This window comes from Triturus cristatus, chromosome 2_1, assembly GCF_964204655.1.
Source record: "Triturus cristatus chromosome 2_1, aTriCri1.1, whole genome shotgun sequence".
NCBI lineage: Eukaryota > Metazoa > Chordata > Amphibia > Caudata > Salamandridae > Triturus > Triturus cristatus.
Window position 1 is genome coordinate 925,620,033 of NC_140581.1, and position 27,849 is coordinate 925,647,881.

Sequence of the window (27,849 nt, forward strand, 5' to 3'; positions counted from 1 at the left end):
ACAAACTATTTTGAAGCTAGGAGGAAAATGGCAACTTTAGTTTCGAGATCCAAGTGATTACGTCAAACCAAAAAACTCTGCAGCCTGCACATCTAAATATGTGCAATGCAGGAAGAATCTCAAACTGTTTGGCTATTTCATACACCAAAGTCAACCATTTTCTCCCAGCAAACATTCACAAGAAAATTAAATGTATGGGACTTCAGTTTTTAAAACACTTTTAATTGTTTCCCATTTCAGATAGATCATGAACTGAAATAAAGAATTTTCAGGAAAGAGGTCCAAATGTAATGTCACAAAAATGTTATTGCTTAATATCAGATGTAGGACAGCGAGTTACACTTGAGCATACCCATATAAAATGTTAAGACATACAAAATATCATGAAACACAGAACATAAACCATGCATTACATTTTTTACATAAATACACAGATATGATTTTGATTCGTCCAAGACACCATTGATAAGTGCTTACTGGCACAGCAGCTTTAATGAATGACGTTTGGATATTGGCAACACCGCTTTGTCATATCACAGTATATATAAATCATCGTCTTCTTGTAGTGTTCAGTACAACGCACAGCACAGCGGTGAACGGTAGAAATGCAAACATCAATTGAGGAATGTTACAAAATTGCAAAAATAAAGCCTACAAATATGAAGTTATTTTGCAAGATGGAAATGTCTGATGTTGCATGTGATAAGAGCATGTAAACTCAAACACATAGCTTATTTTCTGAGCTTTACAGAAAATGGTACACCGTTGTTTGCAGGTATTCCCGGTCTACTGCATCTGCATGAAGTTCCTCATAAAAGTTGCAAGCTTCTCAACTTCTTCAACAGTAACAGCGTTATAAAGGGAGGCCCGAATGCCACCGACTGACCTGTAACACAAAGGAAAGGGGAACACTTACACACCACAAGGTCACACTCAGTAGAGAGTCAAGAACACTTTCCAGTCCAAAGAATTAGGCAAAGCTGTGATTTAGTTAACGCGTGGAGTATACATTAATACACTAGGAAGTAAAAAGTGACAACCCCATACATTTTAACACTGTGCAGTCATATGTATTAAGTGGAAATAAGAGGAAAAAAAAGACACTAAAAACAATATTCCATGACAAATACACTGAACTGAACTGCACAAGCGGTCTATTGAGTAGGCCTTGTTTATAACCAATTATAGCTTAGACGTTGTGATGGGCAATCATCAAAAGGTTATTAATGTAAGTGAATGGTTATTTTTGTTGAAGGGATAGGGGTGAATGCAAGTACTGCACCATCCACTGTACGGTTTTTATCCATTCAGTGCCTGTAACTTCAAGGGTGTCCACATAAAACACTTGTGAAACCTCATGGTTGTTCTGTGCTTTTACAAAAGACATGAAGAACAATGAAGAGAACACAATCACCATTGAGACACGTGTAAAAGACTTTTAGATTGACTTTAGCCATAATCGATCTTCACACAACCAGAATAGTTGGTACATATGTGTAGTGTAACATGATTAATCACACTGCATGCCAGTTCTTACAGGGGGAATGACGGGAAGGAGGGAAAGGAAGAAGATGGAGTCTTTGCACCACTAAAGATATGATGTGCGTGTCAGTTTCATCTTTTTTTTCTTGAACAGAAACATGGGTACGGGAAACATGAAAATAATTTCTAAAAGCGCTTTCTTACCAAAGTCATTTTGCCGCTAACTAGCCTAAACAAACAAGTCGGTTAGATCTTATATCTGCTGTAAGAAAAGGTAGGTTTTGAGGAGCTTCCTGGAATGTGTGATCGTCCACAGCTTTGATGTTCACTGGAGGCAAAGTCCAGCTTGGCAGAGAGAATGGCAAAGGTACTTCCTACCCATCTAGATTACTTTATTCTGAGGACAGCCATGTCCTTGATCTCTGCTGACCTTGGAGGTCTCTAAGGGCATACCAATTAAACTTTGATTTAATTGATGCTGCACCAGACCCATATAACACCCTATGCACCAAGCAGAGGGCCTTAAACATGGAGCGTTTGAATACCGACAGCCAATGTAGGTCATTCAGTGTCTCTGGCACACTATCAATCTCACAGACAAATTCTGAGCAACATGTAATCTGGGACATACCGCCTGGGTGCCTCCCAGATAGAGGGAACTGCAGTAACCCAGGCGAGAGGCAATTTAGGCTTGGACAAGCGTTTTGTACCGCATGGGAGATAATAGGAAAGATTTTCTTGAGCATCCTAATATTAAAGTAGCATGTAGTTGTTACTTGGTTTATGAGAGCTTTAAAGGACAAGTCTTAGTCAAAAATCACTCCAAGATTCAATGCAGAATTGACTGGTTGAGTTACTGAACCCATCTCAGACGGCCATCATGCATGAGAGCAAAATATCAGGACATCTTTTCCTCACACGAGTAACTTTTAGACAATTTTATCATATCCACTTCTCATACAATCCTTGAACTTTTTTTTTTTTTTTTTAACCTATTTTATTGTTTTTGCAAAATAAGACCTTGACAATGGCCCCATGGGACCAAATATACATCGCAGAATGGCAGCATAGTAACAGTCTTAGGACATTATTACACTTATATGCAAGTGGATTAACCAAAGCGCTAACTCTCATCCCCCTCCCTTATATTATTAACTAACCGAGACCACCCACCCACCCAACCAGACTCACCAAGTTAGTAACACCACCTGATATCCGCAGCAGATACTCAATGCAGATTACAATTCTTATAATACAACTTGCATTTTGTCTATCACATTATATTAAGGACCGTTTGGGAACTGCTATGGGTTGGTTCCGCAAGATATTGGTAATGCACAGTAACAATCAGCACTTTAATGCAGTAAAGGTTCGGCAGAGACAAATGACTCCAACATTGCATCCCAGTCCAGAGAAATCGGGTTTTTCCTCAAGCCTTTGTTTTCTTCCCTGCTCAGTGCCATACTTTCAGCCCTCCCCCACCAGACCACTTCGTTATGCCATGTAACCGCTACCGGGGGCTGTGTGGATTTCCAACGCATTGTAATTGACCGTTTCGCTAAAATTAATAGCAGATTAGCAAACCTAGCCTGTGTTCCCTGCGACTAACGCTTTTTACATAGTCCCAATATGCAATATTCCACTGTGTCCTTCCCTAGCCCAGATGTTACTTCATTAATGAGTTTGTAAACTGTCGCCCAAAAAGATGACAGTATCGGGCATGTCCATCGCATGTGTATTAACTCAGCAGGATGTGTGTGGCATCGAGGACAGACATCTGCCGTGCCCGGGAACATTTTGCTCGATCTGTGTGGGGTTAGATACGCCCTGTGCACCAGCATATACTGGATTAGTTTGAACTTCAAGTTACGTGACACAGTCTTGGGATATTCCAATATTTTCTCCCAATCCTTGTCCGATAAATCCCGGAACAACTGTAACGAGAAAGTCTCACAGAATTCCACCGGCAGGCCATCAAGGCCTGGGGTTTTGTTATGTGAGAGGTCCTTTATTGCCGATCGGATTTCTGCTTTTGATATGGGTGCTGCTAGTTCCTTTTTAGGTCTCGCCTGACCCAGCGCTGGTCTAGCGAGACTTATTGAGAGAGCTCCAAAAAGTGCTACCAGGCCAGCCTAGAGCTACAGTGCATGTGCGCGGGCCGCGCTTTACAGCAATTACTTTCACTTTCGCGGCCGCTTTGATGTTTGATCGTGATCGCGATCACGATCACTTTCACGGTCGCTTTGCATAGCCAATAGGTCTCGCTTTTGGGACCTTATAAGTATTTAGTTATGCAACTGTTGCATGGCTAAACACTTACAAGGTCCCAAAGGCGAGACCTATTGGCTATGCCAATGCTTGTTCTGTGTGTCTGCTAGGTGGGGAACTCAAGGCCGTCAAGGAAGTCAGTCAACTGTTCCTCATTGAGTTCCACTCGTGGCACATAGAATGTTTTATAGTAGTTTCTAAAAGCCCATTGATGCCAGATTGCGTGTTTACCACTGCACCCTCCGGTGTATAAACCTCATGTATACGAGTAGGGGGTGGCATGTTTCGTACAATCCTAGCTAGTAGTGCACCAGCCTTATCTGCCTCTGCATGTTGTGTTTGAGTGGAAGTGCGGTAATCGATTGTCCTCAGTTGTTCCAAGAGATCGGCATGTTTTATATGTGCTTCCTGTAGTGCTTCTATATGTGCATCGTCTGACGCAGCAGCGTGTTCCAACCCTCCAGCTCTCGCAAGTCTTTATCAACGAGAGCCTGGACCCCTGCCTTAGTACCAATGGCCACACAATGGATAACCGTCTAGAATGCCTCTCACTCCACCTGACGTGTACTTGCAGTGTTTGCATTTTCTGTGAAGTAACTGGTTATGGCAGCGAAGAGGGAAGAACGAAAGACAGGGTCCTCTAAGGCAACAGGCTGCAACCTCCAAGTCGGTACCGCGTGGTGATTCTACCCCATTCCAGCGTCAACTCCAAGGGGTTATGATCAGACGGTATCTTCCCGATATAAGTTGTGTGGGCAACATTTTCGAGTAAAGGAATAGAGCAAAAACACCCTGTCAATGCGCAAATGCAACAAACGCATTGGGGAATAGACGGAATACTCCCAGCTTGTCGGGTTGTGCACCCGCCATGCATCCCCGAGATCCCACCACATCGCCCAGCTCATTAGTGCCTCGGATTGCCTCCTAGTGCCAGCTCCTAATAGTGGTGGGTGTGAACAATCAAGGTCTAATTTTAGTACTATGTTAAAATCCCCTCCCTCCACCCAGGGATAACCTTCCCAGTCCGCTAATACCGTATTTAAGGACCACAAAAATCTATCCTGATCTACATTGGGGGCATATATGCTTCCAAGTACCAGTGGTTCCCCATTCAGTGTACCACGGAGCAGCACATACCTGCCATTGACATCTATCTTCTGTTCAGAAACTACAAACAGGGTGCCCCCATATAGCTGCCCCTCTCGCAAATGCAGAGAAGGATGTACAGAATAGCTGCCACCGCCATTTTTTCCACAGCTTAACGGCATCAGAATGAGTGAGGTGTGTTTCCAGCAGTAAAACAATGTGGGCTTTCCGTCTGTATAGCTGCGCATAAATTCTATGTCTCTTGTGTACGGACCCCATCCCCCCCTAACATTCCAGGTCAAAATGTATTTCCCTGTAGTATCCATAATACGAGTTGTATAAGTTCGACATGCTTGTCCAAGTGCAGGTATGGCAGTAGTTAATCCCTATGCAGCAAGTGAGTCTGGTAAAACTAAGAACAATCTCCAATATTAGGTTCCCCCGGAAAACAGCAGAGGACCAAACCATGATAATACTACTGACTAAAGAGTCTAACAATTAAGATGAAAATGCAGTTGCAATGAGGGGAGGGTGGGGGCTGTTAACCATAAACAGTGGGAAGCCTAGGGGTGCATTGCACCGGAGCAGTCACATAACCGGCCAAGTCCGGGCCCTAACACAGCTCCGGTGCAAGCGGTGCCATAATTACATACACAGTAAAAGACAGCTGTAATTACGAGCAGTAAGTCCCCCCCACCGGCTCCCGTGCATATAAACCAAGTGGATCAGCCCAAGTAGTCATTCATTGTCTGAGGGGTGATCGAAGGAAAGAGGGCCAGACTACTTTCAGAGTCTGGCTATACAGTAGGGTCTTCAGACGAAATGTGCGATCCTGCGGACGAGTGTGCGTCTTGGTCATCGAGCAATGCAGCTGCCTGTATTGCATATTTCGGACCTTTGATGATTTGCTCCTGGGATGGGCTTGTCGTGGCCTCCATCCGTGGCAGTTTCTTACCGACTGTGTCCAGTCTTCAGAGTTTTGTATGGTTTCGGCCTCGATCTCTGGGCCAAACTTTGTGAGGTGTCTGGTGTCAGCGTGACTTCCATCCATTCCTCTGTGTCCGCCGGGCTGTCGAAAAAATAGGATTATTGGTCATGGATCACTTTCAGGTGGGCCGGAAAGAGGAGAGCATATTTTAGGTTGTGGCATCTAAGCTGCTTTTTAACTTCCTGGAACGATGATCTCATTTTTTGTACTAATGTAAAATCTGGGTATAGAGATATTCTTTTGTTTTCTAATCTTATCAGGCTTTTTCACGGGCTGTACGAAGCAAAGTGTCTCTGTCCTTGAAGTTTAGAATATGAGCGATCATCGGCCTGGGTGGAGCACCAGGAGGAGGACGTGCTGGTATCCTATGTGCTCTTTCCACACTAAAGAGCTCAGTGAGGCCTTCCGGCGCAACCACATCTCTGAACCATTGCTCCATTTATTGGGTGGGGTTCGATCCCTGACTGCGTTCCGGCAGGCCCACAATACATACGTTATTGCGGTGGGCTCTTCCTTCAGCGTCATCCACCCTGTCCTGGAGGCCCGAGAGCTGCCGCCTCGGTTCTGAGTGGGTCTTGTGCTGTGGCATGATCTCTGAGAGGTGCAGTTTATTGTTTCGGACCGTATCCGCTAGCTTTGTATGATCAGCCTTCAAAATCGTGAGACCGGTTGCAAGTGCGCTTACTTGCTGTTCAATTGCTTTTCTGGAGTCGCGCACCTCTTGTAATATCAGGTCCAATTTGCCGGCTTGTTCACTCAGAAAAGTCGGTGCTATACAGTCAGGATCAGAGGTACTATTAACATCCTCCTGATCTGTTTGGTTGGGCCTACCCAAGGCATGGAACTCGCTCAGTTTCCCCCTAGAGAGCCCCATCATGCACAGCGGGTGCCGTGCAGCAGATGGAGTACTGTATACGTCATACTTCCGCAGGCCGTGCCACACACACACAACACTGCTATGGCCTGCTAATGTAGGCTCAGGTAACCTTCAGTGCGGATTCAAGCAGGTAGTATAGTGTCCATTTATAGCCCCAGTCCCTAGCCTGAACAGGCAGGTCTCACAGGCATGCAAGGGGCCCCCTGGCATCGGGCCGAACAGCCGTGTACAGGAGCACTGATCATACAGTTCAGTGTTTAGGTCATGTGTAGCCTAAACAGCCACAATACTCACAGTTCGTTGTTGCAACAGCGTTCAAGGAGTGCATAAATCCGGTGTCTTCTCAAACGTGTTGGGCCCAAGAACGGTCCTGGGTCACCATTCCGGTCTCAGGCCGAAGACAAAAGGTGCACCAATTACATCCAGCCCTCAGGCGGCACACCCGGCGTAGGCCGGCACCTGCATGCCTCCACCCACATGACACCGCAACAGCCCAATCCAGCGGTACATGCAACAGTGCATTGCAGGGGGGAGACGCAACCACACAGCTGCAACCGCCGGACTCCCAGGGGGCATCCGCTTCTTCCGATCAGCCAGCCCACAGCTCAGGTACTTGTGTGGGATTACTGGCAGACAGAACCCTCCATGTCCCAACCGCTTTACGCGCAGCTTTGTTTGGCAGGGCCTTTCAGCCAGCACCGATCGGGTCTCCCAATTCACTGCGGTAATATCATTGGTTCTGGCGGGCTTCGGAGAATTTATTAACCGGTCTGTCTCAACTCCACTGCGCACCTCATTGGTTCTGGCGGGCTTCGGAGAATTTATTAACCGGTCTGTCTCAACTCCACTGCGCACCTCCTTTCGTGGCAGTCACTTTCAACATTGAGCTACGCAGTGCGGCCTCCCCCGTCCCGGTGGTCCTGGTCCGGGCCGCGGCGCACCCGTCTGCATGCATGGCGCTAGTGATAGTTGCATTCAGTCTATATACCCAAATCGTTGCCCGGGGAGTCGGGGTCTGCGATAGCCCCCTTAATAGCGTAGTTGTTGCAGGATAAAGGGCCCGGTCCGGAGCTCAGCTAGGACGCGTCCGCCATCTTTGGCGGTTAGCCACGCCCCCCCCCCCCCCCTACAATCCTTGAACTTGATCACTGTCATCAGTGGATTGCTAGAGATCTTAAGTATCATCTGTGTATTGTCGGCATACTGTGATACTTTAAAACCATGAGATCAAACCAACTCAGCCAACGGCACCCATGTATAGTTTAAACAACGTTGGTCTGAGTGAAGAGCACTGTGGAACACAGCAAAGAGCAAATGATTGTGACCTAAATAGTTTATATGCCACATATTGAGCTTCTTTCATTCTTTCGAACAATAAGAATACGAGAGCCTCATCGTTAATACCCATCTGAGAAAGAAGAGCCACTAGCACAAAGTGCACCACGGTATCAAATGTCATGGAGTGATCCAGTGATAAAAGAGCAGCAGAGCCTCCATGATCTAAAATGGTTCCTATATCATCTGTGACATATCAACACAGACGTTGTGTTAGACAAAAGTTCCTTGTTAAAGGCTTTTTCCAAGATCTTAGCTGGCAAGGGAACTGGAGAAATCAGTCTGTAATGTTTCCACACTATGGGATCTGCATTCGGCTTTTTCAAAAGAGGCTTCCTTCCAAATTTGAGAAAAGACAGTCTCAATGGCCAGAATTAGAAGGGACATAAGTAATTAAGTTAGACTGTTTGGAGCAAGGTGAAGAATTCAGTGGTCAGATGGGGATCTCGATTTAACCGCCAAAAGCAGGTATCAAACTTGTAGTTCAGATAGGCATGTGAACTTGTGTAACAAAGTATTTTGGGAGACCAGTGCCTTGTTAACCAACACTAGTTCTAGATCCAGAATTGAATCCAAGGAAACTCTAGACAGAGATCTTGTTATGAAAAACTAGCTAGTTGATTACAGGTCTTCCGAAAGTGTAATAGAAGATTTGAATGCGTGGCCGAGACAGTTTACCACCGCAAATAAGTCCTTGCCCAAAGTTCTTAAAACTTTGGATCTTATGTGTTAAGAACTTTGATTTTGCTTAGACAAGAAAAGAAGAATCGCAGCTTTATATTCTAGTATTGCTGCTCCATGGTACAATTTATCAGTCAAAAAAACAAAAATGGCTGTAGGTTTGTGTTGTAGATGTAACAGTGCCACATATGGCGAAAGCTATGTCCTGTGCCACAAGTACATACAACACAGGGTGTCATCCATTCACATATATCCCATTCACTCAAACACATTGTTACATCACCACAGACCATGCACTCACTGACGCACATTGCAGTCCTATTATAGTACCACTAGTCACAGTACTTTGCTCATAGTATCAAGCTCCATGGACATTAGGTTTAAAGTCAATGAATCTAAGTGAGGGGTGTCTAGTAACAATGAGCAAGTTACTTGGCATTCAGTAGCTCACAATGGTTTTCACAGATCAGAAGTAGCTCTCCTTTCAGAAAAGGTTGGCGACCCCTGGATTAAAGGGTCTTTTTGGTCTTGACCTACCTTGGGTGACTAGGATGGTGCTCATTCATTGGCGGAGTTATAATGAAGACCTACGTATACTGTACGTACTAAAGAGTTTTTACATTCTTCCATAAACTGTGGGGCTTTAATTGTCGTGCGTATGCCCAATCAACTGAATCCTTAACTGTATGGAACTAGGTTGAAATTTGGGCACTAATGAGTACATTATGTTTAAAGTAGTAATGTTGTCTGCGGCTCCTGGCTGTGTTATTCTTGCAAACGACGACCTCTGGTTCTTAAGTGTGTTGGAAAAACGATATGGATTCTTCCGGTCATGATGCAGACTTCTCTATGAACTTCAAATTGGAATGCTAAACATTCCGCCTATTAGAAAAATTGCCATACTACAAACTACTTTCTTTGAGGTGGACCAGGCTTATAACTCTGGTTATTTACTTGTAGACTTGAAAAGGAGCACAAGGGAGGCACACGCTTTAGTTTGCCTATTGAAACTTTTTTCTTGGTTCACTTGGAATGGGTTTGATTTAGTTAGGTAGCTCAAAGGATGTTATCAGACCTTGTTTTGGGAGGAGGGTGTTGCAAGGCAGACAAGGGCTACAGGGCCCCAACTGTGGTGGTTGAGGTAGTTTGCCACTGGTGTCCTGGGTCTATCCTACTGTGGTTCTGCAGACTGGGAATTTCCACACTTTACTGTCAGGGAAGTGAGAGCAAGCGGTCCAAGGCTTCTCAGGGAGGTAGTGCGTGTGTGGGTGGTGGAGAGGGGGGGGGAAATGAGCTCAGAACTCAGTAATCAACCAACAGACACAATGACTTAAATTTCTAGCCCAGTGGTTGTAGTTTCCTTAAAAAAAATTTTTTATATACATGCACAACAAAACGAAATACTACCCAATTCACTAATACTCAAATCCTCTGTTTCGTTCTTGAGGGGGCATTACACCCTCTCTCTCTATCCAATGTCCTTCCCCCACTTCTCTCTGGGTGATATCTAGGTGCCATAGTCTCCAGTACAGAGAGGCAGAGGCATGAATTAGGCGCAGGTTATGGCAATTCCTCCCAGGGGGCTTAGAAACACATTCCAGTCACTTGAGATTACCCTTGGTTTACGTTGGGTTGAAAGTTTCAAGTGTGTGCACTTATCTTCTGAAAGCATCATCTCAGCCCATGTGCTACGCAAGCAGAGCAAATCTGGAGATGTCTGTACGACGGTCTGTGCAGGGTCAATACTGTTGCAGTCCATGACTGTCATAGTCACTCTCTGCTGTCAATATGCTGGGTGCATACAGTTCAGGTTTGTGCGTCACCCAATTGTCTTGCCAGAAGAATAGGCTTCTTTAGTGAGTCAGGTTCATCACAGCGATGTGTAGATGTGGCCTCCTAGGCTGATTGGGTGTACAGCAGTGATAAGCATATACAGTTTTCCCAGCTCATAAGGCTCACAATAAAGTGGTTCAGCTGCGGCACTTCCAAACCAATTCATGGCGGCGAGTTGCATTGGTATCCGCATGGAGTCACGGCCACAGTGGACAGAGCATACGACCAGGTCTAGCGAAGATATATATATATATACACACATTTTGTGGCTGTTCTCAGGGAGGAATCCAGCAGAGAGACAGAGATCCCCCACTCCCAGCACGATGCAGGTTGCTCTTGGCTTCGTTCTCTGATAGGGTCTGCTTTCTCTGGGTACCCCACACAGCAGGAACCCACTGGGCTTCTCCTCTTTTACAGTCGTTCTTCCTGCAGGGGGAGGCACACTCCTTCCATCTCTCAGGAGCAGGCATGCTTCTAGGCACTAGGCAGAATCTCTGTTCCTCCATCTGAAAGTACAGACATCAGGTAATGTGCCCTCAACTCTGGGAGACTTATCTGTCAAGTAGACACCTTCCCTGGTTACAAAGCAACACTTAAGTACTTTGCAGCCTTGGTCAAGAGGAACTTGGGAATGGAAAAAAGGAGGGTGTGGTTTAGGCCCCACTGACATATGCATTTTCTAGTCAGGGGATGCAGATCACGTTCTCAAATGTCAGAACTAACAGTGTGTAGTTTTCTTTCAAGTGTCCCTCTCAGGTTACGCTCCAAACACAGCCTTTATATAAAGAGATGCTTCTTAGACCAAGTAGCGCTGGGGTTGTCTCCAAGCAGGAGCACCCATCACATGGGGACGTTGAACTGCAAGATATCTGCACCCGACTGTCATCAGCATTTCCTAAGCAGTTATAACAGGCGAAAGGACGGTGCTGACTTTGAAACTTTCTTGCCCTGAAAAGAAACGGCACTTCCACCATTCACTACTACCATCAACCAAATGGCAGTGCCAGAGAAGAACTGATTGGCAGCTCTATGTTAACAAAAGTCTTCTCGGAATTTCTAAAAGTAACCCTGTCTCAATCCTCCTCACCTCAATGTCTAGATCTCCACCCTCCAGCTACAGGAATTCAAGCAATACACGTATACTGTCCTGAGAAGCTGAACTCATACTCCCATTTAGGCCATGCTAAACCAGGGGCATCCAAAATGGATCCCGCTGTTTTTCCAGTACTTAGACGGACAGTCCTACTACCATGCATGTATGTATCATGGGCTCACTGTACACGCAGAAGTTTGTGCAAGGTTCTGGGGTGCAAAAAGCAGTGGAACCTTTCACGAATAGGGTCACCAGGCCACACTACCCCATATAAAAAGGTACGCTCCCTACACCACTTTATATGCCACACCCTGAACAGGGAAAGCAGTCCTAATCTCACTATGACGGCAAGCTTGAAGCACCCCCCTGGTCAAAGAACAAGTCCTGGACCCATGGTCTTTAAATACTCTTGCCTACTCATTTAGGAAGTACTGTATTGAACAATCAATTTATGACTCCCTAATGTACAGAGATAGGTTCAGAGACCGAAAGCTAAGAAAGTATCTTCCTCAGGATAACGACCAGGCCAGCATGATGAACGGTAGCTCTAATAGAATGTGCTTCCTCATGTAAATTTTGGAGAAAACTCTAATGTGCTGCCCTTCAATTCTTTCTACCATCCATGTCCTATTATTCCACTTCCATGAAGCACCACCCACCTTCATTAGGTTCCTTTATATTCATATTTTTCAAGTAGGTTGAATGGAGGGAACTCACAGTGTTATGGCCAACACCAAGAGAACCAGTTTTAACAGTATTTGGTTAAAGAGCAGCAACAAAGCCTCACTTCATCCCAATCACAAAGGGCCACACCATATCACAGTAAGCTGTTCCCTTTTCCGGGACACCCCTAATCTTTCCCCCCTACTTTCACAGCTTGTCCACATGGACCAATAAGATGGGGCCTGCTGTATGCAAGATCTAGAGCTGCCTGGCTCCTCTACTCTGGACTCAGATCAATATGGAAACATCTGTCATTTATAAAAGACTGCGTATGCGTTCACAAACATGCAAACAAAAGTTACTGTCATCGTTACCTGTGACCTTTCAATGACATCATTCCCAGCTCAGCAGCCTTCTCAAGAAACTTCTTTTCCAAAGTGTCATCACCCTTTGCATTTCCTATACGGAAAGGTATGTTCATTTTGCTTCTGCTCTTTTTTTCAACAGGGCAGCTAGAAAAATATATAAATTACATTGTTGGTTTCAGCAATGTGCTGTTAACTGCACGTTGAAGGCAATAGCTTTACCTCCTTTTTCAGTCCACATACACAACAAAAGTTTGTTTTAACAATTATCTGCCCTAATAATATTTACTGAGGAAAGGTCTAAAGACAATTGTATACAAGACAACAGAACATGTACATTTTGTTGGCAACACATCCTTTTGATCTGTCTTTGCTTTCACATGTAAAGGAGAAAAGGTTAAAAGTATTCATTTTTCACCCACAGAATTTCGACTTGCGCCCAAGCGATGATTCTGCTTTCATAAAAAACGGCTAAAAATGACTTTGCAATAACTTATTTTTTGTAAACTATTTCTGTATCAAATAAGAATTTTAAGAAAATGTAATACTAAACCAAAAAACTTGCAAGCTTGGCCAACTTAGACTTATTGGACTTTTGTATTCATTTAAAGATGCCACGCAAAAGCAGAGTCTATTATTGTCAATTACTATTTTGTTAAATATGGGCAATTGCATTAAAAACTGAGATTTTCTTTTTTGAAGCCCATAGAGCAATACCTAATAAACATGAACTTCTCACAGGGAACCCAATTCTGGACAGAGTATTATTTAAGAATAATTAAATTCAAGAAGATTTTCCATTTTAATATAAAAATGTACTGGCTCTTTCTTCAGTCCCATGGGACAAAATCACTGAACTAGAAAGTTGTCCACAGTTTGACTCTGCACTTGGGGGCAGGATGTAAACAAAGACCAGCAGGAATGAAGCCCCACTTTTGGTGTGGTCAGGGCTATAGAGAGCAGCACAACTTTTAGTGCAATCTTAAGTAGTTCTGAGATTTTACAGCAGACAACCCGGAGCAGTCTACATACTGGTGCAATTTGCAGGTTTTTATCTGGCTAAAAATAGTGTAATTCTCAATAGGAACACAGATTAAAATATATAATTGAGTGCACCAGGAAAAGACTATTACTACCTTCTGATCATACCAGTTCTCTTTGAATCACTGGCTGTGCTATTCCACAAATCAAATGCCCTACTTAGCTATTATAATATCTCCTCTAACAGTAAAGACCTTGTAGTATTGATCCCACACACACTGGTCTTAAATGAAAAAATGACCTTTCTGCAGACCTTTGCTTCACTGAAATAAAGTCAACATCATCCCACAGTCTAATTAAACACAGTGCCATAACCTTGGTGGCTCATTTCCAGCCATGTTGCAGTTCTAGGAGTAGCTGATTGCATGCCTGGGACATTTACTTCATCTGGCTTTTAGCCCTCACAATAAAACCAGAGTGCATCAGAGGAAAGGGCAGTGAATCATAAACTCGTCAGTACGCAAAAGAAAATGTGATACTCTGTGGAGAGTGTCAAAAGAACTCAAAATTAGGGTCATAAAAAGCATACATCTAGTCAAATGTATTCTTTTTAAAGTTGCTTTCGTATACGAAAGCATGAATTAATTAATTACGTCTATAAAGCATCATACACTACCATTGGCCGGCTTGCTTATTAAATTGACGCCTCTGGTCTTTTTACAAGGATTATCTTGCGCCTCTTTAGCAAATAGTTAATCACCTATAGTTTGTGGCTTTGATACCCAATACTATAATCATATCTGTAAACTTGCAGGGATGTCTTCTGGCCATGGAGCTGTAGCCTTAGGCCTGGACAGAGTGATCACTCTACTGAAGACAAATGCTAGGACTCCACTCCAAGCCACTAACCAAGTCGCTCATGAGACACAGTGGACGAAGAAGAGAGGCACTGGGGAAAAAGTGCATCAGCCTTTGATGATTTTATCTACATATGGTTCCAACAAGTCATTCAAAGACTATTTGCAGGCCGTCAGGGGACGATACAACTGCCCTACAGTTATCCAGTTATGGCTACTCAACTAACAGCTTTCTTATTGACCATTTGAAAAAGATTATTCAGACAACAGGGCTGTGATTCCTCTTTCACTACCGTTCAGAGCGACATTTGACCACAGCATCCCTTTACAGAAATCAGCAACCAGATCTCTAGCACGGTAAGTTTTTGCTGCCATCAAAACTGCCAGGTTAGAAGAACTAGCACTCTCCTCCCAGACGACTTTAGAGCACTGTTCTTAAGAACTAGCGTTCAAATTCCAGTGCCGCTAAACTCTCCATGGAACTGGTGAAGACTCCAAGCAATGATCACAACAGAAAGAACTATCTTATTCTCATTTAGAAAAATATTTAAAATCATAAGAAACAAAACCAATCTTAAACTTCACTATCAGGAACAGTATAAAACCTGCACTTCAATGCATCCACTTACTAGGACTTGCCGCTTGAATCTGTTACAATAAATTAGGATTGACAAACACTGCCTCCTGTATCAATAGGAGTAAGCAACCAAGACTAAAAAACTGAGGCAGATCACTTCACTACAGTAGCCTAAATAAGTGAAACACATTTCAGAGGAAGTATATTCGCAAGATTGGATCGCAGACTCCTAAACTACTCCTTTATCACATACAGTCATTCATTGATCACAAATACTCCAGACTCCTCAAAATATAAGGGGAAAAAACAGCCAGTCTCTTTCCTCTACTACTCTTGCTAAATCCCTCCTGAATATCCCTAAACTACAGTTGTTCACAAGGATCTCTCCCCAATACAAAAGCAAAAACAACCTACTAAAAACCCTATTGCAACTTCGAAGCAGCGAAAAAAAAAAAAAAAAAAGAAAAGCACGCATGTGAATCCTAAACAGTGCCAGTACCAAATACGTATTGCTGGGACATCAGTGTGGGAGTAGGAAGTGAGCATTCTTATGCATTTATTTGCTATAACACTAATAAAATCGAAGTCTTTGAGGGTTTATAATATGCAAAATACTTTAAATAAGCGAGTGGACATGAAACACTTAAAAAAACAATAAGACAAAATAGTAACTTACACATAAAATCCATGGGATTCATCAATGAGATCATAAATCATACTTGATTTGAGAAGAGTCATCTTCTCCATGGCTGCAGCGCCACCATTGTTCTTAATCCATTCCAGAACAAGACCTGTAATGTAGATGCTGTAAGAAGGAAACCATGAAAAAGTCACATTGTGCACCAACGGACACAAATCACAACTGGTTTCCTGTCTGTAGTTCATCGATAAAAGCAGGGAGTCCAACACAATCAACAACATCCATTTCTTGCTTTTGATGGCATTTCACGGCTTCCAACGGGGACATTTAAGACACTACAATAAGACTTTGATTGAATATCATACCTAGCTAGCTGCAGGTGGAGCACTATATCGAGGAAGCTGAACTTTACCTCCCTAGAGGTCAGCATAATTTGACACATCCAGCAAGATAGACAATTGTGTTATCATTTGAAGATGCCTTGTACAAAACAACGGGGGAATAAATGTCAACACTGGAGGGATTACTGGTCAGCAAAGCTTTGAATCACAAAATATAAATCATTGCGAAGCAACACAAAGAATAGTTTGTGTAATTCTTAGGGATGATAATTGACAGTATACATTTTTAATTTACATGAACAGTCAATTTTACAATTTGAAAAATCTGTAGGGAACATAAAGCTTTAATCTTGCAGACACAAATTTTATGACGCTCTTAAATATTTCACTTTATTACAAATTACTTTCTTGTGCAGTTTGTGTGGAAGCTTTGCAATAGAAAATAGAGCATGTGCAAATATCTACCTTATTTTGCCGAGCATGTGACAATTTTCATGAACTATACAAAACTTCCTCTGTCCTATAGACAAGTCCTTTTGTTCAGGATGGAAACAGTCACCCACCCTTAGGTGGCAAGCTTCCCCATAGGGACTCTCATCACACCAGCCCAGGAGATTGCTGGTGTGGGCTACAACTCCCTTCAGCAAGGAAGGAGGAGCTCTTGGAGTGTTTATAATGTTGATGGTACTGTGGGAGCGGTAAGTGTGGAGGAGGTACGCAGAGTAAGTGCTTAAGGAGAATAAGACTGCCTCTTGGTGGACTGAACAGTAACTCTACTCTGATGTCCCCAAGTGATAGATTAAAACTGAGAGGAGTGAAACTTCAACCCACCCCCTGCCCCCCTTTAAAACTGATCTAATACGATCGTTTTTGAAGACCGTATGATCCTTTTTTTGCACAATGAACACTTTATAGAGTGCTTCGGGGCTCCGTTCTATTGCCATCACATTTTAAGTTCTATATCTTACCATGGTTCCAACTAATCTATTGGCAGGGCCTAAAATGTCATTCCTGTAAAAGGACACTGAGGACTGGGGATGTTACCCATCTCCAGAGCAGTTAAGAGAAGTCTCCTAGAAAATGTCCACTAGTTCAGGCACAGTGGTGTAAAACTTAACGCTGCTGGGCCAAAACACAATTGTGCCTTTTCCATGCTCAGTCCTCCTCACTACTCCTTGATTTCCCTCCTAAGTATGTAAAGAGAGTCAAAAAACTTGAATTCTAATGCAAGTTACGTTCCCTCCAACATTGGCTTCACCACAGAGTTGCCTTCGAGAAAGAATGGGAAAAGGACATAACAGAATGGGCTATGACTGACAATATACGCATAAAAGCTGGTAAAAAGGATAAGAAAGCACCAGAAGACAAGCCAGCTGAGTAGATAGGATTATTGAACTAATGAGGAGCCCAGTGAATGAATCATCACAAAACTAAGAATCTAGAGAGAATATTTATATGATTTATGAATATCTATGCTTAATGCAATACAACTGTATGTGGAAAACAACCTAAAGTTGCAACTAAAACATGATCGGATATTCAGCTCGGAATAAGATATGCTGAATGTTTATTTAAGGCTTAATGCTAATATATGACAATATTCAGATTGTTATGTCTGTATTTTCACTTACAAACTACAAATAAAAAGTTTTAGAAAAGTATTATTTCCTAAATCAACAAAATGGTCAAGAACAGTAGGTTCAAACTCCAACTCCTACGAAAGATACTCTGTTTTTACTGGTGAACTTTAATAAAATAAATGTGGGAACCCTAATCAAATGTAAACTTGATAACAGCAACTCCCTGCTTGGAAAACACCTGACGTTTCCTGTAGCATCACGACCACCTCATTTCAACCATCTTGTTTAAAAAACATAATTTGTCCTTCCAAAAACGGACCTAATTTCCACCTAAAGAAGTTAATACACTTACACAAAACAATTAACAAGTACTGCTCGCCAGACCTTCGAGATCAGCTAATCCCCTGCTTCTGACAGTCATCTATTGACATCCACATACAATGGGACTTTAAATTCTATGAGCTTGGTCTTAGACTGTATGCGGTTCTTCCTCTTTATTTCCTTGGTCAAACCCAACTAAGCATGGCTTTTCTGTTACTCTCCCGCTTCCCTGAGCCCAGAAATCACTGCGTGAACAGCACCTGAACACAATCTGGTTTATTTTCGTGCACAGTACAAATAAAGTTAATAAATTAGCACACTTTCAGTAAACATATGCCTGGTCCTTCTTCAAGCCGCACGATTTTTTCTTTAGAACAGTCGCAGTGTGTGACTATACTATGTAGTGGTTACTGTAAGAAACATACAGCACCCAACATACATTTTAAAAGTGTGCTAAAAAGCAATGATGTCTGGACCATTCTGAAAACGGCAGATATTATTTATGACTGATCAGTTTTCAGAAACTGCCAAGAGTTTTAGAACCTCCCAAATATTCAAAAAAAGGAAACTTTTTATAGTTCTACACGGCACTAAATCGGTTTGTGTGCTAATGATGAGAGCTAACCCCAGACACCAGCTCTGTACTGACTTTAGAGCGACACAATGTGAGAGGCAACATTCAAGCTACTAATTGAGGCGTGTGCAAGGCTCAAGACGCCCTACTCCCTCGGAGAGAGAAGCAGGCCAGTGCCTGCATCTGCCCTTATTTAGGCTGATTGCATAAGCACTGTTGGCTTTCATTTCCACTGCTCCCTCCCTGTGTACGATGACATACTGAAAGAGCTAAGGAAATGCACATGTGATATATAAAGGGAGCGTCCGCATCAACTGAATGCGTTCAAATACCAAATGTAATGTAGAGGGGGGAAAAAAAGGTACAAGTTGCGATTTCATACACTTGTCTTTTGCAAGATGATCAGAATTACCTGAAACATGGAGGGGTGTTGTATAAGGAATTGTTCCCCACTTGGATTTTGTAGTCGAAGATCGTAGGGCACTCTTTTAAAGCAAACCCGAGCAAGTCTTCACGGACTATCACCACAGTGACGCCAGCACAGCCAATGTTCTTCTGCGCTCCAGCAAAAACGAGTCCAAACTATAAAAACAAAATAAGTCGGTGAAAGCGGGTGTCATTTTAAGGCTGCAAAGCACTTGAGAACATACATTCAGTGTGGGCTTTAGGGTGGTGTGAACATTGACATCCCACAGGACACCAAGGTCAAAGGTGTGCACGCTGCATGACAGGCTGATCGGAGACAAGAGCAGACGGCAGAGATCTTGCTGAGAGTGGCATTTTACAGGTGATAATTACAACGGCATGATAACGCTTATAGTTAATGCACTCGAGGGAGAGACGCCATTTTGACTCAGGATATAGTAGCAAAGAGTGTTAATGTCCCTGCTACAAAGCACAACGTGTGACATGTAGATCACATATCATTTTATGCAGCTAGCTCATTGGTTATTGCTATTGTCATAGGGATCCTTTTGTTACTTGAAGTTTTTGAGTCACAATCCTAATATAGCATATTTGAGCTATGAGCTGGCTTCAAAGCACTGCATGCAAATTGAAAGGCATAGGTTTAGAACCTTACTGTTTTCTTCCCCTCAAACTTTCGTTATTCTTCGGATGCTAGCGAGGTTTCCTATGTGTAGCAATTCAGTTTTATTAAAATGACCCATTCCCTCCATCCCCAAATGACAGGGTTACGTTTATGGGTAGGATTTTTCTAACCCCTTGCACCTAGTTTATATAACTAAAGCAATGCAAACCTAGTACAAAGTGCTGCTTTGGGGTTCATTTTCCAGAACAAATCCTGAATTGTGGTTACAGTAACCTTAAAGTAACACAAGTTGGCACTTTACAATACTTTACGTGAAGGAGGCATGCACAGGGTGGTACACAGACAGCCCCATGCACTCACCCATGGATTTCTGATCCCAATCCCCATCTTCTAACTTTGCTACAAATAGATTGGCATACAATAATAACGTCCCCTCAAGGGAGAGGTAATGTTGGAGAAAAGATTTCTTTTTCTCCAAACCTTTTTAAACTTTGCAAATGTGCTGCAAGTACATCGCAGATACAAGGAGGTAAATGTTAAACTTTGCATAAGAACAAGCTTAGGTTTTATACTGGAAGGGTACCCTCCTAGCACAAAATGTAATGCTTTGTCAAACACCCTCGCATTATGGTGCAGTCTACATCGGGACCAGTAGCGCTATAAAATAAATAAATGTGAAAGAGGGCCATAGGATAGAGGAGGGACACCACTGGAGGGTGGTAGTGAGGGTACCCATTAAGAAAGGTCACGGGGGGGGGCGCCAATGAAGACTGATACACTGGGCGCCACTGCATCAAAGCTAGCCCTGCATATATACTGCAAAACATGTGTTTGACAAAACACCAGGTCTAAGCTAGAATGTACCTCTTACTAGACAAATTGATAATCATCATAACATCTTTTCAAGGTTAGTTTTCAGCTTCGGCTAACAAGTTGGATAGTGAGTAAACCGTAATAAATATTCCTGTATATCTTGTATGTAAATTGCATATACTAACAATGAAGACAAGAAAATATGTAAAATCTGCAGTTAAGCTTCAGCAAGCCAGCACCCCTACTGACGTTTTGTATGCATGCCAAGACAGTGGCCAATGTGCAGTTTGCATCATCGGTGGTGTGCTCTGCAGGGGCACCAATGACTGACTGCATGATAATTCAACTCCTTTCTCAGCAGTTCAAATCCAAAGGCGATTTCTCCGAATCGAAGCAAAGTAACAAACTTATGGTATATTTTGTTTATATCATTTTATAAGAAGTTTTTTAATTTACAGATCTTTACCACCACACCAGAATTTACTGTTATTGAGTCCAAGGTTTTGTTTTCAACCCTCACTTCCAAGCCAAAGCCTTTATCTCAGTCTAACTTTCCATTTTCAACTACTGGAAGATGTAAAACTCCCCGAAATATCAGATCTTATTGCTCAACCCTAATATTACAGGCAGCTCTTTAATCTCACATAACTCCGTATTTTAAGCCACAGGCCTTTTCTTCCAATTTAAAATATGTCCACTTCCACCCTTCACATCATGTACCACAACGAAACCTGTAACCGATTTAGCAATACCATTTATACATCGAGTAGTTTGATATTACAGCTCATTAAAAAAAAAAAAAAATAATAAAAAAAAAAAATCGCTCGATTGCTACGTACTATTTTATCACAGATTTTACCACCAACACTGGTGCAGGATTCCATCCTTTAAATGGCAAGCACAGATTTTCCAATGGCACAGCAGCAAAATGATTCAGTGAAACTGTGGTGAAATTTGACAAGCCAGGAACAGAGTGGAGCCAACAATAGCAGAAATCGCCCAAAAAAACCAGTTCAAAATTATCAATCGACTCAACAACGTAACCCCTCCACATTAGGATCCAATCCGCAGCCAAACTGCAATATATTGGCCTCCTACTTCCTTGTAAAATCAAACAAGATAGAAAGTGATCTCCAAACAGTAATGGAACACCTCCAACTAGCCCCAAAGCCGCCTCTAATAGAGCAGCTCCCAAACCAACATGGACTCACCGTCAAAAACAATGCGCTATGGCACACTTTTAAAACCTTTGATGAAAGGGCCATTCTTAAGATCTTAACACTTAAACCATCAAATCAGTTCTGCGACCCTTTATCAGTCAACGTCTTCAATGAGATCAAAACTTCTATACTACCTCTCTGGACTAGGATAGTGAATGCTACACTACTTCAAGGGGCTGTATCAGACTGCCTAAAATCAGGGCAGGTAACCCCCATTCTAAATAAAACCACAGCAGACTACACAATCCCAGATAACGTCCTTCAAATATCCACCATCCCCCTCCCTGGCACAGCAACTTGAAAAATTAGTCTATACCAAACTATGCAACCACATAGCTCAATTCCACTTCACTGACCAATTCCAATCCAAGGAAACAGTCCTTACACATGGTCAATGACGCACTCAGATTACTAGATCAAAATTAATCCTGCCTCCTGTTCTTCCTAGACCTATCCTCAGCCTTCGATATGGTCAAACATAACAGCCTCCAGCACTTACCTGAACACAGAATGGGTTTATCAGGGGTTGTGCTAAAGTGGTTCACTTTGTTCCTAGACAACAGAAATAAAAGCATCAAGGTTAACCAATCCTCTAACCACTACCATTCCGGTCACCTTGGGGTCCCTCGGGGGTCCACCTCATCACCTACCCTCTTCAACCTGGTCATGGACCCCTTAACTGAAATCCTGAAATATTCCAACGTACAATACCACATGTATGCAGATGATACCCAACTATACCTAAAAATATTGTCCCCTGATTAAATCAGATTACTCAACACAACTTTGCAAACAACCCAAAACTGGCTGACTAGAAACCACCTCAAACTCCACTCGCTCAAAACCGAATGCCTACTAATTATCCCACCTAAAAGATTCATCGACATGGAAGACTGGATTAAACATTCAACAGCCTTCAACTGCCTACCACTCATTATAGATTCATCAATATCACTGGAAATAACACTAGACAAGAATCTCAACACATCAGCTCAGCCACCAGAGGAGCAAAATTTCATATGAGCAATCTAAGAAAACTAAAATTCTTCCTCCCCTCCGACAACCTCAAATCAGACATGCAAGCTCTAGTGATCACTAGATTAGAATATGGGAATGCAACCCTATGTGTTATGCCGAGATCCAGATTGGAACCACTAAAGGCATTCCTTAACTCGGCTGCAAGGCTTATCATTGGTTCCAAAAAGGAACAACAACATCACTTCTGATCTGAAGGCACTAAACTGGCTCCCTTATGAGGCAAGAATACAGATGAAAATTGCTTGCAAGACACAAAGCCTTGCACTTCAACACACCAAAGTATCTAGCTGATAAACTGGAATAGTCAGGTGATGTCAGACCGCCGAGAAGCACCAGCACCCTACTTTTAAAACCTCAAAAAGTTCTGAAAAAAAATCTACAACTGTACTTTCTCTGGACTGGCACTTAGAACTCCTTGCCCCCTGAAGTCAGAATGAACCCTTCAAGCACATCCTTCAAAATAGAAGCCAAACTGATTTTAATTAACAAAATTCTACCCTGAACACGACTCATTTATCCAGGTACCAATCTGACGCAGTTCATCAACCAGGGTCTTCGCTCACCACTATGTCCAGATTTTTAACGCACTCCTTCTCCTGACCTGTAATGGGTACAGACGGCATTTGTTTCATGGTTGTCTTGTTTTCTAACTGTCTGGAACATTTGTTAAGCGCTCTGATACCCTTCCAGGATCTAGTTTGCGCTATATAAAACTTTATAAATAAAATATGGATTGCTTTACAGATGCTGGAGCCAGTCCAATGGGCACAGTAGAAGGTCAACTGGAAGATCTAGTGAAGGCCTAGGCTCACCGTTTTCCGCTATGATGGTTAACCACCTACTTGGTGCAAGGCAGGCCTTTCGTAGACCCCGCCACGAAAGTTATTACCACAGAGGCCCAATTCACAGGATGGGGTGGGGTGGGGTGTGCATCTCAACCAGCACACGGTTCAAGGACAGTGCCACCCCCCCCCCTCAGCACCAGGATCACTGCGTCAATTACTCGGAACTGCAAGCCATTCAGTTAGCCCTCAATGTTTTCCTCCAGGTCATTCGATGTTTCCAAGATTTGGCTAGATCCTAAAGCTAGAGGATTGGTTTCGTAGGAGGTGGCTCATCCAGTACATTCAAAGTAGTGCTGGACACTACATCAAAAGTAGCTCAGCAGCAGTTAGTTTCCTGAAAGGAAGAGTTGCTTCTATGCTGGCGTTTAGGATTTATTGCCCCCCTTCTCTATACAAAATTTTGTTCCAGCCACATAGAGCTAAGCAAGTTTGGATTAAAATCTTAAGCAACCAAAGTGATTTTCCATGTGCCCTGCATTCTCTTTAAAGACAATTTTTGCTAAACTGAAGGAAAGCTTTGATTGTCTAAAACACAAACATTGATTGTAACTTCCTCATGCCCTTCGCCAAAAGAAGTTGGCTAACTCATCAACACCTCACATAAACTGCTTTGAGGAGCAGACAAAGCGTGGCTTAGCAATACTATTCATACAGTGAGTAATTTAATAGATGTAATAACTATTTAAAAAGAGAACTCAATCACTACAGCCTTCCCTCCCCTAAATGGTAAGCACGGACTGTCCAAGGGTACACCAAATCGAGTAATTGGAAGTGTACTGATGTCTGACACAGCCAGGAACATGGTTGTCTGAGCTACCAATAGAGATTGCTTCAGAGGTGCTGGAGATGATCCCCATAAAGTCAAATTAAGAGGCTCCTCAAGTCAGTGACTGCTTTTACCAACAGACACACACACTCAAACCCCCCCCCACCAATTGTTTGCGAACAATTTGAAAATCCGATATTTCTAGGAGAATATCAACTATGGTCTCCGCGACCAGGTATCGGAGGATTGAACAGACAATTATAAGAAAGACAAGTTGTTTGAGAGTTTTAAATCTATAGGCGAGTAAAAATAAAACAACAAAACTGCTTTGGCTTTAGGACAACGTGCAATATGGTTTTTTTCTTAATTATGCTCTTGGGTCAATTACATTGTGGCACCTAAGTGGTCGAAAGCTCTATCAGAGAAATAAAAACATGCTCTGTTCCTTGTGCCAGCATATTGGATCAGGTACCATTTCCCCCTTCAAACCAACATGGAAGAACAGCGAACACCCCATACATACCACTGCTAAAATGTCCACCACAACACAAAGGTAAGGCTGCAATTCATCCTGCAACCTTTCCTTACTGGTCTAGAACTGGTCACCAGCAGAGCTGCTTTGGTCAGCACTTCAACTTCTGAGAAACGTTTTTACATACAGAGTCCCTCTGAAGACTAAAGAAATGCAGTGATTCATCCCATTTCCAATTCATTAGGACCCTCTTAATGGCAGTCACATAAGAGACTCAGCTGTGGCATTTCTTACCTCTTAAATATATTCCATTTTTATAAACAAATTGTGTGCAGACAAGTGTCCGCCCCAGACACGTTTCGATCGCAAAAGCGATCTTGATCACCTGACGCGCCGGTGACGGGTATCCATTTTTAAACAGAATCCAACCAATAGAATTCGTAAAAACAATTAGTTCTACGTAAATTCAAAAGAAAAAGTAGAAAGACTAATGCACATTTAGAGAAAACATCCTGATTACATTATTTGTCTTATTTACAATAATGATGCATATTTTGGCTAGCTCATAGATTTAAAAAGAAAATCATTCATTCTGGTTATATGCCATCGCCACTAATTCATAAAAGCAGGGACTAGGACTTATATCTACCCATGCTCATCTTATTTTAGTTACAATGAACTTTTCAAAGAGCCATGTTAAGGAGATGTGCTCAACTATCGATTATATAATTATCAGAAAACATTCTGGCAGTAGAATAATAACTGGCCAATGCCAATTAATTCACATCCCATATTGCATATGATAAATTCGGCTAATTTCAAAGGTATGCAAGACAAGTGCCTAAATTAATTTGCAATCATGATATGTACCACGTACCAAAAAATTGTCCCCTTCCTATGGAGTAGATACACAGTGTATCGTTATTACAAACTTATTAATCTCATATTGTTATCTCTTTAAAACATGTGCAAAAACAGTGCAAAAAGGGAAAATTGTGAATAATACATGAATCCCATGAGAATATAAAATCTTACAAAATGGGGGCGCAGCAAAGGGCATCAAACGTCAAAATTGATCGTATCATGTGTGTCTTTGAGAATTGATTTAACTGAAAGTTGATATTGTCAGATCTCTAATGAGTTTAATGCCCACAGAAGAAGTGTGAATATATCAAAGAATAAAAATGTATCAAACATAGTATGTTCCTAACGTTATTTATTGAGAACTCAATCTCCATACACAAGATGTTTTGAATAATTGATTGAATTCTGTATTTATAGAGAGAGAAAAAAATATATATGTCATTAGGCTCTATGGTTCTGGTGTTAACAGTATCCCCTATATTATCTACTGGCGGTCGCCAGGAGATAGTTATAGTTCGGACCGTATTTCCATAGGAAATCCGCAACATTCTATTTGGAATAACTTTGGCGCCGGTTGACGAATCCTCGCGAAATTTTCAAAATAGGTGGGGCGCTCCGCTCCTACCCTGAAATTCTCGGGGGGATTCGTCAAGCGGGGGCTGAGAAAAAAGGGGGGTCCCAAAACACGTTTTCCCCATGCAATTTTCCATAGGGACCTTTAGTCCAAGGTACAGCCCGAACGGCTTAACAGAATTACTTGAAATTTGGCAGAGAGGTAGTTCTCAGCTCAGGGATGTGCCTTTTGCATATATGGAGTCAATCTGTTCAGTAGTTCCGGAGAAAATTGCAGTTAAAAGCACATACATATCTATAGCCGCGCACCCCAACGTGCGCGAGCGTAATTCGGCCGCCATTTTGCTTGTTTTCAGTGCGAGAGTGAAAAAGGAAGGTGGCGAACGTGAAAAGGGGGCAGGGTAGAGAGTTCCTGACCCCCTAGCCTTTGTCAGGGGGTCCCTGAAGGACCCCGAAGGCAGAAAAAAACATTTTAATTTTTTTTTTTAAAAACCGCGGGGGTGCGCGCACCGTGCGCGCACGGTGAAAAACCAAAAAATAATAATACATTTTAACATTTAATACGTAGTTTATTGTAAAATAAATATATTAAAAAAAATACATACATAACTTAGCATTTAAAAAAACGTACAAATTCACTGAAAAAACCATAGGTTTCACACATGTTATAGTTGGGTGGATATTTCACTCGTAAAAAACCAATGAAATTCCCCCGTTATAGTTAGTTCAGATAACTATAACTCACGCGGCCGCCACTCTATCACAAGGATGATGTCATCAATGATGTCATGAGTGATGCCACTGACCATGTCATGAGTGATGTAATATGTGACGTCATCAGCAGTGGATTGCGGGCTCGCGAGTTATAGTTATCTGAACTAACTATAACTGGGGAATTTCATTGGTTTTTTACGAGTGAAATATCCACCTAACTATAACATGTGTGAAACCTATGGTTTTTTAAGTGAATATATATATATATATCAGAATCTGTTGTATTCAAATTATAGGAAGTGATGCAAGTCTTCACTGGTGTTTAACCCATGCGGTATGCGTGTATCTAGCATAAGGATAAGAGAAGACTCCAACTGCCTTAATTTTTTCTCCCTGTTGCCTCCCCGAAAGTAAGGGGGAACAGGCCCAATCACAGAATAAGTTAGGTCCTTCAATCTGTTATTGTGCACAGCCTTAAAGTGTCACGCCACTGGGTAGTTTTCATCTGAATTTACTATGGCGCGCAGATGTTGAAGAATCCGATTAAAGACTGGTAGTTTGGTATTGCCTATGTATTTTAAATGGCAGGTGCACTGTAGTTGGTATATGGCAAAATCAGTTCTGCATGTATAATGCTCTTTTATACGAATTGGAGTATCACTAAAGGCTGTGCAATATTCGGACAGATTCAAGCCGAACTTGCATGCTCAACATGACGAGCATTTGATGAAACCAGATAGCCAGTTTTTTTTCACTAGGACTTCTGGGCCGATTTTAATTAGGGCATCTTTCATTGAGGGTGCCCGCCTAAAAGTTATATTAGGGAGTGTTGGCAACAGGAATCTCAGTGTCAAATCTGTCAGAACAATGGGCCAATGTTTATACACAATGTGTCTGATACACTTTTCCTGTTTACTGAAAGTGGTGATTAAACAAATTGTTTGGATGTTG

The 27,849-nt window shown here is 42.3% G+C and overlaps 1 protein-coding gene across 1 annotated transcript in view; it reads right to left on the bottom strand.

Moving 5' to 3' along the window:
• Positions 1 to 201: 201 nt before the first annotated feature.
• The window catches only part of PSAT1 (phosphoserine aminotransferase 1), a 117,398-nt gene continuing 89,750 nt past the window's right edge, over positions 202 to 27,849 (bottom strand). The window contains exons 6-9 of the mRNA XM_085633269.1: positions 18,955 to 19,124; positions 15,763 to 15,891; positions 12,681 to 12,818; positions 202 to 886 (exon numbers count right to left, since the gene is read on the bottom strand). Coding sequence (XP_085489395.1) covers positions 787 to 886; positions 12,681 to 12,818; positions 15,763 to 15,891; positions 18,955 to 19,124 — 537 coding nt within the window. The 3' untranslated portion in view covers positions 202 to 786. The remainder of the gene's footprint in view (positions 887 to 12,680; positions 12,819 to 15,762; positions 15,892 to 18,954; positions 19,125 to 27,849) is intronic.